This window comes from Tamandua tetradactyla, chromosome 2 (genome assembly GCF_023851605.1).
Source record: "Tamandua tetradactyla isolate mTamTet1 chromosome 2, mTamTet1.pri, whole genome shotgun sequence".
In the NCBI taxonomy this organism is placed as follows: Eukaryota; Metazoa; Chordata; class Mammalia; order Pilosa; family Myrmecophagidae; genus Tamandua; species Tamandua tetradactyla.
In genome coordinates, this window is record NC_135328.1 from 199330137 (window position 1) to 199345165 (window position 15029).

General features: G+C 47.4%; 2 protein-coding genes across 2 annotated transcripts; both read left to right on the forward strand.

Annotated features, from left to right (window-relative positions):
* Positions 1-1424: 1424 nt before the first annotated feature.
* On the forward strand, positions 1425-3601 carry NR0B2 (nuclear receptor subfamily 0 group B member 2). The gene is made up of 2 exons (XM_077137582.1): positions 1425-1994; positions 2849-3601. The coding sequence occupies exons 1-2, from the start codon at positions 1454-1456 to the stop codon at positions 3088-3090; spliced, it is 783 nt and encodes a 260-aa protein (XP_076993697.1). The 5' UTR covers positions 1425-1453; the 3' UTR covers positions 3091-3601.
* A 4621-nt stretch (positions 3602-8222) lies between these two features.
* On the forward strand, positions 8223-14917 carry GPATCH3 (G-patch domain containing 3). The gene is made up of 7 exons (XM_077150700.1): positions 8223-8981; positions 10283-10707; positions 12267-12441; positions 12660-12719; positions 13309-13430; positions 13539-13666; positions 14152-14917. The coding sequence occupies exons 1-7, from the start codon at positions 8531-8533 to the stop codon at positions 14366-14368; spliced, it is 1578 nt and encodes a 525-aa protein (XP_077006815.1). The 5' UTR covers positions 8223-8530; the 3' UTR covers positions 14369-14917.
* The last annotated feature ends 112 nt before the right edge of the window (positions 14918-15029 follow it).

Sequence of the window (15029 nt, forward strand, 5' to 3'; positions counted from 1 at the left end):
CAGCTCTGCAGACAGATATTATTGTCCCCAAAGAAACTCCTGAGGTCCACAGAGGTCTGAGGATCAGTTCAAGGACATAGCTAGTATGTGATGGACCCAGGAGCAGATGCCAGGGCTGGATGATGCCAGAGCCTATCACTCTCTGTCCAGGGCACCACACTGCCTGGCACTGTGGTAGCAGAAGTTTGCCAGGCTGGACATGCCAAAGTCCAGGGATGTGACACAGTCAAGGAGACTCATGCTCCTTCTCATACCATATGTCTTACCATCTGAGGACAGAGGACCCAGGGGATGGGCAGAGCAATATTTCCCTCCAGATCACAAGTGGGCATCACCTATAGACCAGGAAGCAGCTAGGTGGGGGCCCAGGTAGCCACCAGCTCTGAGAAAGTCAGGTAGCATAGCTCTGGCTGCATGTTGGGTCAGCGAGTACAGAGGGACAGCAAGGACTTCGGAATCAGGTAGATCCAGGCTCTGACCCTTCCCAGTTGCATGACCTTGGGCAAGTTGCTTCACCAATTTGAGTCTCACAAAGTAAGACCTTTGCCTCATAGGGAAGCTGTGAATATTTACATGGGAAGTGCCTGGCACGTAGCAGATCCTTGATAAAGAGCAGCCATATTTCATTATCGATCCATGAGGACTTCGTGGCAGACATGTCCTTTTAGGAGTTATAGGAATCTAGGCTGGGGAGAAAGTGTTCTGAAGGACCTCATTTCTGCAGGGCACCCAGAACTGGAGTCAGAGAAAGGGGACCCCTTGATTGCATAGTGGGCATAATCTTCCCAGCCCCCAGGGTCCTGGCTCTCTTCCTGGCTCTCCTCCTGACAGCAGGAACACGTTCCCAAGGCTAGGCAAACAAACCAGTGATAAGGCACTTCCTGGTTGGGCCTTGCATTCAAGGCTTCTCCAGCTCTGCTGGGACTGGCTTCCCGGCTTAGGAAGAGTGCTGGGTTTTTTTTTGTTTGTTTTTTGAGTATACAACAGGCTTCTCCACTTTTGGGGCTGGCTTCTCAGTTTAGCAAAAGCCCTGGTTTTCTGTGCCTAAAAGAGCAGGCACCAGTTGGGATACCTGTCATGGCCACCTGCTGATTGTGCACCTGAGACCTTGGTGTCCTGGTACAGCCTGGGTTAATGACCCTTTATATTCTCTTGAGTCATCCGATAAGGGGCAACGGGCCAGCGGGCAGGCAGCCTGTGCCCTGCAGTGGCCCCTACATTGACTGAAGCCATATCAGCGCCACGTGGAGCTTCTACTGCCCTCCTCCCCCACCATTCCCCGCCAGTCCTGCCAGGGTCAGTATGTTTTTTTTTTCTCAATGAACATGACTTCTGGAGTCAAGGCTATTGGGGCCGTTCCTTCCCACCCCCCACCCTGAGGGATATAAATAGCACCCACAGTACAGAGCAGAGGGCAAAAGAGCCAGGAGAAAGAAGGAGCAGATTCTGAAACATGAATTCCAGCCAGCCAGGGGCTTGCCCATGTCGAGGTGCTGCAGGCCGCCCAGCCATCCTGTATGCACTTCTGAGCCCAAGCCCTGGGGCCAGGCCCTCAGTCCCAGCATCCCGTAGCCACTGCCTGTGCAGGCAGCACCGACCCGTCCGCCTGTGTGCTCCCCATCGCACCTGCCAGGAGGCCTTGGACGTTCTGGCCAAGACAGTGGCCTTCCTCAAGAACCTGCCATCCTTCTACCAGCTGCCCGTCCAGGATCAGCAGCGCCTGCTGCGGGGCTCCTGGGGCCCCCTCTTCTTGCTTGGGTTGGCCCAAGACACTGTGACCTTCCAGGTGGCCGAGGCCCCAATGCCCAGCATACTCAAGAAGATCCTGCTGGAGGAGCCTGGCAGCAGTCGTGGCAGTGTTCAGCTGCCCGACAGGCCCCAGCCCTCCCTGGCTGCAGTGCAGTGGCTTCAGTACTGCTTAGAGTCCTTTTGGAGCCTGGAGCTGGGCCCCAAGGAGTATGCCTACCTGAAAGGGACAGTCCTCTTCAACCCTGGTGAGCTCCCAGACACTCCGGGATGGGGGCCAAAGTGGAGGGAGGACTCATCCAGGGAGGGTACCTTTGAAGGGCTTGACATCCATCACCTCTTTGGTTCCCCATTATCGTTAAATATTCATCACACAGAAAAAACTCAGAGAGAAGTGGGAGGGGAAGATGAGAAGAGAAAGGGGAAGACTGTGTGGTGAGGTTCTGAAGGTAGAACTCCATAGGTCTGGAAAGACCACACAGACAGGAAGAACGAAGGGGGTGTAAAAGAGAAAAGGGAGGGAGTCTTAGTGAAATGCACCTAGGAGAGCAGCAGATGGAGACCATGTTCTCTATAATCTGGAGAGCATCTAAGATAAGACTATTCCACCAAATGGCCCCTGTGGAATGCTTAAATTATAGCAATTGATTATAATAATACTTATTATTATAACTGAAATAATTATAATAGTGAACACATATTATACTTACTGTATGCTAGACCTTATTTCTAAGGGTTTTACATATACTAAATATCATTTAAACATCATAACAAGCTTAAGAGTAGGTATTATTATTAGCCCCATTTTATAGATGAGGAAACTGAGGCACAGAGATTAAGTAACTTGTCCACAGTCGTGCACTAAATAAGGGATGGCACTGGGATTGAAACCCAGGTAGTCCGGCTCTTAACCATTACTCTATGCTGCCTCTCCATAAATGGATGATGAATAAAAAGATAAATGAATAAATGAATGAAGTAGGAATGGGGCCTTAAAAGCTGAGCAAAGAAGCAGGGCAGTGCCTGCTGGCAGCCTCAGGTCTCGTCCCTTGGTGGCTAGGAGTGGGGTGCTAACCAGCCTTCTCACCCTCTCTGCCTACAGATGTGCCTGGCCTCCACGCCTCCTCCCACATTGGGTACCTGCAGCAGGAGGCTCATCAGGCACTATGTGAGGTCCTGGAGCCCCAGTGCCCAATAGGCCAAATCCGCTTGGCCCGTGTCCTCCTCATGGCCTCTATCCTCAAGTCATTTCCACCCAGCCTGCTCAGAGACCTCTTCTTTCGCCCGGTGATTGGAGACACTGACATCACCAGCCTCCTCGAGGATGTGCTTTTGCTGAGGTGATCTGCCCCGGCCCTAGCAGAGATCCAGTGTAGATTGTGCAGAGGTTGGCAATGTTAATTCAATCTGGCTTGGCCTGCCTGTCCCCAGGAGTGACCTGATGCTCCTGGAAGGACTAAGCCTGTATAGCCAGCACTCAGCCCTCTAGGATCAAGCTGAGCCTGGCTCAGCCAGATGGCCTGTGGAGCCCCTCACTCCAGCCAGGCCCTATCTTGGACTTCCCTCATTTGGACACAGTGCTTCAGCCAACTGGCCAGCTCTTGGTGATCCCCAGAGTCTCTGGACCAAGACTCCTGTCTCCTCCTGGGATATGGAGGGCTTAGGTTGCTCATAGGCCAGAAGTCCTACTTACTTTGTACAGAACTGACTTAAATTATTACTTTTTGTAATAAAAGGTGTGACACTTTGGAGCCAGACATTGTGGTTTGTACATAGGTAAAGAACCACCTCACCTCCAGGGCCCTTCCTGCCCCTATGAGTAGGAGCCCAAGGGAAAGAACCCATAATGGGTGTAGGAGCTGGGTCTCAGGGAATCAGGGTATTAATTTCTCAGAGTGAGATGATGATTTCATTTCTGAGGATGAGATGCATTTTGCCTCTGCTTGTGAACCCAAGGGATAGCATCAGTTCCCAAGCCCCTTACATATCTGCCTTTATCCTTGGTGGGGGAGTGGGGCGGGGGGAGGATTCTCCCTTATCTCCAACCCCTACCGACTCTTCCCTGGTCCCATCCCCTACAGGCTTCCATTCACCTCAGTGAGTCTGATCATGGTCAGTCAGGAAAATGAAGCAGCCCATTCCCAAATTGAAACAGAGACGCTCACTGGAATTTCTGCAAGTTTGGGACAATTCATTCCCCTACCCGACCCCCATTCCCCGTAGTCCATAGAAGAATGTGCCATTTTTCTCCTAGTTGTGGGGAGTGTGTGTGGGGGGAAAGTCTCCCTGGGCTGCCTAGAAGCTGCTTAGAGGCCAAGGCAGGCTGAAGTTTAGCTGGCCCACAGTGTTACAGCTACACAAGTTGTTAAGAATCTGAGATGCCTCCATGAAGTTTAGCTGGCCCACAGTGTTACAGCTGCACAAGTTGTTAAGAATCTGAGATGCCTCCATGAAGTTTAGCTGGCCCACAGTGTTACAGCTACACAAGTTAAGAATCTGAGATGCCTCCATGACAGGCAGTTAACAGCTCCCTCCCTGGGTCCCCTTCTACTGCCCTTCTGCCCCAGCCTCTGTCCCAGGATCCTCTTCCCAGACATTCCCATCATCCAGCTAGAGGTAAAAACTTGACATGACCATGGCCTCCAGGACTGCTCCATTCAGTGCCACAGCTTGTGTCTTCTCTGGTTGGGTGATGCCTGTGGCTCACTGTTTGTTAATCAGATTGAATATCACCTCTGGGTCAGGGTGACTGACCCCTCTGGTGGGCAAGAGGGAATGATAACACTCATGACTAGAGGACCTCCTTTTGGAGCTCCTCTCTCCACCCTCTTCACCACCACAGTTTGGATTCCTCTCATGGGGGTTCAGGTTAATTATTGCTCAACCAGAGATCATTCACTCAGGGCCCACAGTCCAGGAGTCATCACCCAGGCCTTTTACAGGATGGGGACCACAGCTGAACTGGCCACATATCCATCATAGGGTCCTGGTGCTGGCAGGAAGGGCATGACTGTCCCTTACCCAACGACCCACTCACAACTCAGACACCCTGGAGGAGTAAAAAACATACAACTCAGACCCCACAACAAAGACCCACACAACTCAGACCTACAACTCTTATACACACACTAAGACCTATATGAACTCATGAAACAGCACAGCCCAGACTTGTCTGCTCAGCAAATACAACAGACTCAAAAACATTCATGTAACAGTCACGTAATGAACCCAAGTCAAACAGTCACACAATGACCCCTGCACCCGAGGGTTGGGTGTGCAACAAGGATATGCCCTCACACAAGGGTATGTTCTTCATCTTCCTTACATTACAGCAAAGGGAGGCATGGGCCCCAGAGAGGATAACCTGTATCTGTCTGTCTCCAGAGTCTCTCCTGAACCTGCAAATCCAGGCCAAATTATTTGGCCTGGCATTTGGGACCTCATCTAACCAATTAGTCCCTTGTCCATGGAGACCACAGCATCCTTCCTCCCTTAGCCAGGCCACACCATACTTAACAACTCCACCTGAAAAGCACCCTGTCCTCAGCCAGGAAGTAATAAAATTTCCAAATTGACGTTTCCTTTAGATTCTAGAACAAGGAACCTACTCCCAGCCCTTGGAAGACACCCCTAGACCCAGACCTCAGCACCCCTGGTACCTCTTCCTGCCCTGCCCTCCTCAGCTCTCTGGAACATACTACCCCATCTAACATTGTAGACTCATCCTTCTTAAAGGGCATATAACTTGACCTGAATCAGTAACAAGCACTGAGGTCCAACTGTTTTCTTCTCTTCTAATGCCCTATTTAGATTGGACATATAAAAGGCACTTGGTTGAAGCTTCTTAAACAGAATTTTAAAGTTCATGGAGTCAAATCCAGCAGATTCATGTCACTCACCATCTTTTGAGCCCCTTTACTAAGTGCCCCCATTAGTTAACTGTTGTACCTCTTGAATCCTTATACTGAGTCTTCCTTATCCTCTTCCTGTCTGTCCATCAATCCTGAACTACCTCTACAAAGCATTCCTCTTCATCCCTCACCCTGCCTTCTTCCCTCAGAGTGTTTAATATTTCCAGCATCCAAACAGCTTCTCTATTAATTTCTTGTAGCTCCTTTTTAAATTTCTTTCCTACCTTTCCACATGGTGGGGGAGCTACACTGCTGTATGCTTACTGCCTGCATTGCTTGTGTCACTCTGTGTGCCCTATCTCCAGGCCTTGTACTAGAACATGAAGATAAATACAGCCAGACTAAAGAGATAATTGTGGTACAATGTAATAGAGGCAATGATGCTTTCTCTATGAGGTTGCAGGCTCCCAAAAGGTAGGGAGCTGTGTCCCAATTATCAGCGGTGTAGGGGTGGAATCTGTGTCTCATCTCCCAATGAGGGTAGGAAAAAGGCCTCGACGGGATATGTAACTTACCCAAGGTTCTGGGCTGATTACTGTTCTGCTTTGAAATGCAAACTCAAGCCTATGTGACTCAAGGTCAGGCTCTCACTACTAGCCCAGGCCAGAGTGAGTCATGGCAGAAGTCCAGCTGTCTGGAGACAGCTCAGAAACTGTTTACTGACCATTTATTTCTCAGGCAGGATCCCAATTCTCAAGTCCAGACAGAGGTGACTCATTCGAAAGCAGGAGAGTGGCTGCCGCTCCAAGTCAGCATTTTACTGCCATCATTACCTCTACCTTCATTAGTCAAATCATTAACTGCTTATTAAGAAGAAGATCAGGCAGCTGATAAGTGCTATGTTCTGTACTGACACACTCTGCTCTTGGGACATTCACGTAACCTAGAACCAAAGAGCCAGTGGCCACTCTCCATCCATTCATTCTTTTCATCATTCAAACTTTCTTGACATCCACTTGCACCAGACACTGTGCTAGATGCTGGGAGCACAGAATTAATAATTCATAGATCCTGCCCTCATGAAACTAATTCCCTGTCTGTGGTAGAGGAAGACACAGAAATAATTGTAACACAAAGTGGTTCAAACTGTAATAGAAATATGAACTACAGGTAGCAGGAGCTCAGAAGAGGTGATGATTAAATTTGCCTGGAGGTAGGAAAAATGCTTCACCCAAGAAGTGAATGGATTGAACTAAAGAGAATGATAGATGTTGCCAGATAAATCAAGGGATGGACATTCCAGACAGAGAGAATGGCATGTGCAAAGCACAGAGATGTGAGAGCCAAACAAAAGAAAATTACGATCTAAAGTATGTAAAATATAAAGAATAACAATACAATTAACCCTCATCGTTTCAGAAGTTTATTACCTTCACTTGAAGTCCCTTCTTTAAACCCATCACTCTCTGATTCTGATTCTCCTCAGAGATAATCACTATCCTGAATTTTGGGTTAATTGTTCATTTGTTATGGTTTTACAGCATGTTCATTTATGATCCCTAAAAAATATTTTTTTAGTTTGCATTTTTTGAACTTTATATAAACAGAATGATTCTGTGTTTTGCAACTAGCTTTTTACACTCAACTTCACATACCTGAGATTGTTAATACTAAATGCCAAGTTTTTTGCTCTTACAAACTCTGCAGCTACGAACATTCATATAAACAATTTGCAAGGTATATATTTGGAAGTGTAATTGCTAGGTCAAAAGACATACATGCAAGCTTCAGCTAGATATTGCTAATTGCCACTGTTCGCCAAATTTCGACCAACATCATTCTTGTTAACCCTAAAGAACAACTAGGACTCTAAGATTCTACAAAAGTTTCATGTGCTAGGTTTACTTTCCAGAAACCTATAACCTCCAGATAGTTCCTAGGCCACATAAATCTTGAAACCTAGAGGGGCCAGCCTCTCCAAGAACATCAAGTAAATTCTATCCCCTATCCTATGTTGTCAACACCCCTTTTCAACATGAAAATGTTAGAATGTACATAGCCCAAATAGTCCCTAAAAATTGGGAGAAGGATCAAAGAAGAAGGAGGAGATATAACCCAGAAGATAGGATTTAATGACTGCTGAATCATTAATACGGATATTTCTTTTAATTTCCAGCGTGTTGGAGCAGCTAGAAGGGAAAATATCAAATTGTGGAATTGTAACCCATACCAAACTTTGAAATGTGTTCCATAACTACTTGTTAAAATGTACTTAGAAACGTACTGCTTTTATATATATATATATATATTTCACAATAAAAAACGTTAAAACATAAAGATAAAAGACATACGTGTACCTTCACACTTTTACTACATAATGCCAAATAGTTTTCCAAAGTAGTTGCACCAGATTACGCTTCCTCGAAAAGTGAGAGCTCCAGTTGCCCCACGTCGTCACCGCTGGGGAAGGCGAAGCGTCTCACTGTGATTCCTCAACTATTAATGAGGTTATTAATTATCGAGGTTATTGGACTCCGAGTGTCCTGTGAATTGTCTTCGGCCCATTTTTCTATTGGGTTTCTGTCTTTTTCCTACTGATTCGTGGGAGTTTATCAGTATGTTTTGGAACAATAAATGACTAGACGACTGAAACAAAGACTAAATTGAGAAAGAACTGAGATTAGGTTTGGGAAATCTCTAACAGGTGATCATTTTAAAAAGGGCCCGTTCCGTAGGCTTCTTACGAAAGAGTCTGATGATCCCATTTCTAAGATAAGTTTTCCCATCATCACCAGCTTTTCTCCAGCTCTAGGTTTCAACTCCAAGCAACGCGGGCGAAGCAATCACTCGTCTCACGACGTTGTTACACTAAACACCTCATCGCGGATTGCCACGGTATCGCGAGACTTAGGTCGGTCATGTGACAACCCAAGATGGCAGCGCCCAGCGAGGTGGTGGAAGAAGGGGCCGTTTACCTGGTAGTGAGCGGTATCCCTCCGGGGTTGCACTCGGCCCAGCTACGGAGCTACTTTAGCCAGTTCCGAGAGCAACGCAGTGGTGGTTTTCTCTGTTTCCACTACCGGCATCGGCCTGAGCGCGTCCCTCTCCAGGCTGTTTCCGACTCTGCCCTGGCTCCTAACGATCTTACAGCTGAGCGCCAGGTTCTCCCCCAGACTTCGGCAGTCGACGCCCGAGCTCTCTCGTCCCGGGGTTCTGTTCCGGTCGAGACTCCCACCTGCTGCTGCGTTATCTCGGTACGGGGGACGGCTCAAGCCCAGAAGTTTCTTCGCATGTACTCTGGTCGCCAGTGGCTGGATTCTCAGGGGACTTGGCTGCCGGGTCGCTGTCTCATTCGCAAACTTCGGCTGCCTACCGAGACGTCAGGTAAGAGTGAAAAACGTAATAGGAACAGAGCAGCTTTTCTGGGGAGTAGAGAGGATAAGTCAGGCCTCCTGTTCCGACTCATTAGGAGTTTAGGTCATTTCCGATTAGAACTTCAGGCTCAGTCTGTACGTTAGTTTAACGCAGGAAAGAACAAACACCGGAGATGTTCAGATGATCTTCCATTTTCCAATTTATTGGGTCCTTTCTGACACCCTTTTCTCTACCTGAGGAGCTGTGTTTGCACTGACACAGAAAGAAAAAGAAAAAGAAACCAGATTTCAGGCCCCCTAATTGTTTTTCTCTCCTGCACCCACTTCCTATTTCCCAACTGTCCTCAGTCTTGCCAAGGAGAAAATGAAGATGCAATCTCTTTCCTCTGGTCAGCTCCTTATTTAATTATCTATTAAACCACTTTGTTGGGGAAAGAGAAAACACAGAGCCCTCCAATTCGTTCATTCTTACAAATGCTTATACTGCTAGATCTAATGTGTCTCTACCTTGGTATGCAAAGAACAGTTTCACAGTCTGTGACTCAGACTCCACAGAAAAGACAGATTGTATAAAGGTAATTGTCAGACACGTCATTATAGTTGTTAACATTTACTGAAATCTTGCTATATACTAGGCATTGTTGTAAGCCTTTCATTTCATTATTGACTTCTCACAACAAACCTATGAAGAGGGAACTATTGTTATTCTTACTTTATAGCTGAGGAAACTGAGGGATGCAGAAGTTATGTTGCTTGTCCAAGATTACAGAATTAGTAAGTGGCAAAATCATAAAACAAACTCAGAAAGTCTGTTCCAGAGCCTGTGCTCTTTATCACTGAGTGCTATGAGGTGACAGAGGAGGGAGAAACCAACTTCCTAGAAGGATTAGCAAATGTGGCTTTTCATCTGAGTCTGGACAGATAAAAAGGAGTTTGTGAGGAAGATTGGTATTCAAGATAATATTTTCAGAAAAACATCAAGATGTGGAAGCTTCTGAAACTTTCAGGGCATGGTAAATCATTCAGTGTGGCTGAAGTACTTGGTTGGTATGAGGGTGTAGAGGGGGTAGGGGTTGGTGACAGTTGAGGCTGGAAAGGTTAGCAGGAGCCAGCTCTGGAAGAAATGCATGCACTTGGCCAAGTTGTTGAGAAATATGAAATTGCTAGGTGGGTCTGGTCAGGGAAGGGAGGAGAACTTAGAAAGAGAAGAATGACATTAGGTTAAGGGATTTAAAGCTTGACTGATTTCTAGCTCATGTGTTGCTGGAGGCTTCTGGGTTTCAAGAGCCATTCTTCTCCCTCCTTCCTAAGGCTTGGACTCCTTTCCTTTCAAGACACGAAAGGAGCTGCAGAGTCAGAAGTCCAAGGGTGAAACCTTTACCCTGGCTGACTTGAGACAACTGCCAGAGTTGAACCCACCAGTGCTGATGCCTAATGGAAATGTGGGGACTCCCCTGCACATATTTTTGCAGTTGATCCAGGCCTGCCGCCTACCCCCCCGGATCATTACCCAACTGCAGCTCCAGTTCCCCAAGACTGGTTCCTCCCGGCGCTATGGCAATGTGCCTTTTGAATATGAGGACACAGAGACTGTGGAGCAGGAAGACCTTGTGTACACTGCTGAGGGCGAGGAAATACCCCAGGGAGTCTGCTTGGCAGATCCTCCAGCCAGTCCCTCTGGAGAGCCAGAGAAGGAAGGGGAAAAGGAGGAAGAAGAAGATTCTCACTCAGATGATGTGAGTACAGTGAGGCCTCTCTGTCCTTGCTGACAGCTTGGAGAGGCCAAGGCATTAATAATCTCTCTCTTCAATTGTATATTACAAGCTTTCTTAACTTGGGGTCTTCAGGAGAGTTCCAAGGAACGTGAGAACAATATGACATTGAATGTAAAACCTCATTTTCGGGGGCATATATGCATTTTTTTAGGGAGAGAGAGGGCCCACTCTTTTATTAGAAATTTCTCAAACTTTTCATTGTCTCACATGGAATGTAAAGAGGGTTCCTTCTGATAGATGAAAACCTACCTACCAAGAGATGTGCAATGACTTGTGTGAAGTCATCTACGGAAAATAGAAGTAGATCTGGAAGGTAAACCCAGTCCCTCTCACTGCAACCTCTATGCGTTTTTATGGTGCAGCTGAGAAGTCGTCTCTGTTTTCTGACCTTGAGCCTGTGGATTGAATGCTAGCATCTACTCTGACCTTGTTATCAATGAAATAGACATTTCTTCTGTCCCTTGCTTCAAACTTGGTTGTCCATCCATTAAACCAGGGGGGTGCAATTTGTTGGGGAAACTTTTTTTGTGGATATTCTGGAAATAAAATAAAACAAAACTCATTCATTTATGTCTTCCAAGTTCCCAGGCCAGAGTTGCTAACACACAAGGACCACATCCTTAGTGTGGTCCTGTCCTGACTTTTCTCTACTATCTGGTGTGAGCAGTGAGTCCTGAGGCCTCTTGGGAATTTAGCTGGGACATGGGTCCCAAGGTTTCTAGCCAGAAGTCATTTCATCATTCTACAATTCAAATCAGACATTTGTGAGACAGAGGCTTTTCCTGCTCTCAGAGAGCCTAAAATCTTCCTAAGAGAGAAAATCTGTGTCTAGAGAGGCTGCAAAATGTGGCAGCTGGGTTTGAACACTGTCTCTGCCATTCTCAGGGTACTTTCTTGGGCAAATTACTTTACTCCTCTGAACCCAGGTTTTCATAGCTGTAGAATAGAACAGCAATAATGGTACTTTCCTCAGAGGCTTGTTGGGATGATTAAAGGAGCTAAGTGATGTGCAGGCCTGATGACAGTTGACAAGTGTTAGTTCCTATCCCTTCTTTCCTTGTGAAATAGTGTATAAAGGGCTAAGCTGTGTACTAATTAGCACTGAAAAGTTCAGAGATTGGTACAAGCGCTGTGGGCCCAAATATAGGGGGACTTCATGTGGGGTATAGGACTTGAGAGATAAAGATGAGGAAGATTTAACTAAATGGAGAAGAGAAGGTTGTATAAGAGCAGGGTATATATTTCAGGCAGAGGGAACAGCATAGCCAAAAGCACAGAGATGAGCATGAGTCAGTCTTGTGGAGTGGGTGGGGGAGAGCAATGTATGTTGAGAAACAGTGAGGGGATGGAGAGATATATTGAATAAATCCTCAAGTGCCAAATATGTGCTGCTTCTCAGAGAAATTTGAAGGAATGGTGTCAAGGACTTAGTCTCACATACCTCCTTTGCCCTGAATAGCCGCCTTTCTGGGCATGAGGTCAGAAAGTTAGACAAGTTACCTGTCCCCACCTTTTCCTAGGATGAAGACCGGTGTGAGGAATGGGAGCGGCATGAAGCACTGCATGAGGATGTGACCAGGCAGGAGCGTACAACTGAACGGCTCTTCGAAGAAGAGATTGAGCTCAAGTGGGAAAAGGGTGGCTCTGGCCTGGTTTTCTACACTGATGCCCAGTTCTGGCAGGAGGAAGAAGGAGGTAAAGCTAGTACTCAGGCAGGGGCAGGGGTGAGCCCTGCTGCATTATCTCAGGGTTCTCTGTTCCATGCCAAATTCTAACTGAACCTGTCAAAGGAGAGATTAAAAAATACAAACAAAGTCCCAAGTTCAGGAACATGTGTCTAACTCTAGATTTTGCTCTCAGCAGAACTGAATGACCTTATCCCATTCTGTTGGATGCTTTTGTTGTTTCTGCAGACTTCGATGAACAGACAGCTGATGACTGGGACATAGACATGAGTGTGTACTACGACAGAGGTACTGAGCCAGGGGTTGCAATACTGGGAGGTGGAACTGGTGACCTGGCCTTGTACTCTTTATAGACCTGCTTAACAGAAGTTGAGATGGAGGTGGGAAAGGGACCAATTCCCTTGGGATAGCTTATGGAGAGCATTCCCTTCTTAAAACATCTCTAATTGAGTGCATTAAGTGTTTGTGTGGGCAGAACCTTTTCCTGTAATCTTTGTGGAAGAGGAAGGACAGGTAGGATCACCCTCAGGGAGCTCTAGGTCTGATAGCAGGCCCTAGTTGAGTGAAATGGTCAAGAGCTCAGGCTGTGGTTGAGAGTTTAGATTCTGGCATCAAAACTGACCTGTTTGTTGGCTGTCTGACCAGTTCTGTCATTTGTTGGCCCTCTGACCTCTCTACTCCAGTTTCCTTATCTATAAAATGGTAGACATGGTACCTACTCTTGGTGAACTCCCAATCTAATGAGAGATAACTTAATATAACAGATCCCCATAAAAGTAAGTAAGTAAATCATGTGAGGGGATCCTAAAAACCTGATTCCCTCCCCTCACATTCTGCTAAGAGGGACCTTCTCCCAAACTGGGCTCTGGTTCCTCAGATGGTGGAGACAAGGATGCCCGAGACTCTGTCCAAATGCGTCTGGAACAGAGACTCCGTGATGGCCAGGAGGATGGCTCAGTGATCGAAGGCCAGGTGGGCACCTTTGAACGCCACACCAAGGTGAGCTCTGTGCCCAGACCAACTATCCCTCTTTTTACCTTCCCAATCCCCACTCCCCCACCCCACCACAGGAGGCTCAGCTCTAAATCTTGTTCCTTCTCTCTGCAGGGCATTGGGCGGAAGGTAATGGAGCGGCAGGGCTGGGCGGAGGGCCAGGGCCTGGGCAGCAGGTGCTCAGGGGTACCTGAGGCCCTGGATGGTGATGGCCAGCATCCAAGGTGTAAACATGGATTGGGGTGAGTGTTGCTAAGGGGCTTCCCTGGGGATCCAAGCCGACCTTTCAGCTGTTCCGTGGTTCCCCTTCCCACTTGTTTGTGGGTAGGTACTGGAGACTTCTAGGCAATGAACTTTGAAGCAGAATTAGGAGGAAAAAGTAGTTCTGGTACTTTTTTTAGACCAATCCTCAGGGCACATCTTGATCCCTTGTCATTGATTCCCCCCAGTTTGAGTAGTTTGGATTTGGGAAATGTGATTGGCATTAGGAGGTTACTCCCTGAGCAGAGTGGTGACAGAATTAAAGTAGTATGTGAGACCCTGGTTGCTGGCACTGACTGTTGATGGATGAGGGCGCTGAAGAGCAAAGATAGAGATTTAAAGGCTTGGCCTTTGGGAGAAACCAGATATGCAGATATGTAATAGCCCCATCCCTGTCCCTTCCCAATACCTTCTTTTGGGGGATTTGAGAGAGATCAGCCTTCAGTAAGAGCTTTTCTTTATCCAGGTACCATGGAGAGAAGCTGCAGCCATTTGGGCAACTGAAGAAGCCCCGTGGAACTGGCTTGGGGCTCATTTCCACCATCTATGATGAGCCCCTACCCCAGGACCAAGGGGAGTCACTGCTCCGACGTCAGCCACCCACTAGCATGAAGTTTCGGACAAATATGACGTTTGTGAGGGGCTCCAGCTGTGCCCTGGACAGCACTTCAGAGCCTGAGTGACAGGGTTAGAGGCTTCCTCGGTAATAGATCACTTACAAATTGCAGAATGCAGCTCTCTGTTCCAGCCTTACATACCACTGAGGCAGAAAGGAGTCTGGGAGCAGTAGACAGAATCTGCTCAGGGTGCTTTGTTCTGAATTTGCCTTCCAGTTTTCTACCTCGAGGTCTTTTTTACAAAAGTTCCTTACCCACCCCTTTGATATTAAGTCTTACTGACCTCTCCTTACTGGTCTCCTAAGTCCCTGTGTTTGCTCTTGCCTCCTTAAAGACTTTGAAAAGCTGTATTTACCGAGGTTATCAGCACACACTTCCTTGGGGGCTCTTAAAGGGGTCACCGTGAAGGTCAGAAAGGAAAGGGAAAGGGAAAGAGTAGAGGATATGTGGAGCTAGGGAGAAAAGGTCTTGGGGCGGGCCCTCCACCGCCGTCTGCCCCTCCTTGGCCGGAACCGGGCAGCGGAGACTCTGCAGAGGGTCTGGGTCTGCGACGTAACGAGAGAATAAAGACATTTACGAAACAGTTCTCTGTTTTTCTTTCGATTTGGCTCTGAAGAAAGCTCGGAGAAATCCCAAGAAAAGTTCTTAGTTCCCACACCCAGTGGGGCAGAAATGCGGCTGCGTCGCCAGCTTGGGGGCGGGACTTCCTCTCCCGGCCCTCGCCGCT

Excerpts from the sequence above, each read along its gene's own strand:
- GPATCH3 (XM_077150700.1), top strand. The coding sequence starts at position 8,531 with ATGGCAGCGCCCAGCGAGGTGGTGGAAGAAGGGGCCGTTTACCTGGTA. Across the intron at positions 10,708-12,266 it reads AAGATTCTCACTCAGATGAT|GATGAAGACCGGTGTGAGGA; the intron begins GTGAGTACAGTG and ends ACCTTTTCCTAG. Across the intron at positions 13,667-14,151 it reads AGGTGTAAACATGGATTGGG|GTACCATGGAGAGAAGCTGC; the intron begins GTGAGTGTTGCT and ends TTCTTTATCCAG.
- NR0B2 (XM_077137582.1), top strand. The coding sequence starts at position 1,454 with ATGAATTCCAGCCAGCCAGGGGCTTGCCCATGTCGAGGTGCTGCAGGC. Across the intron at positions 1,995-2,848 it reads GACAGTCCTCTTCAACCCTG|ATGTGCCTGGCCTCCACGCC; the intron begins GTGAGCTCCCAG and ends CTCTGCCTACAG.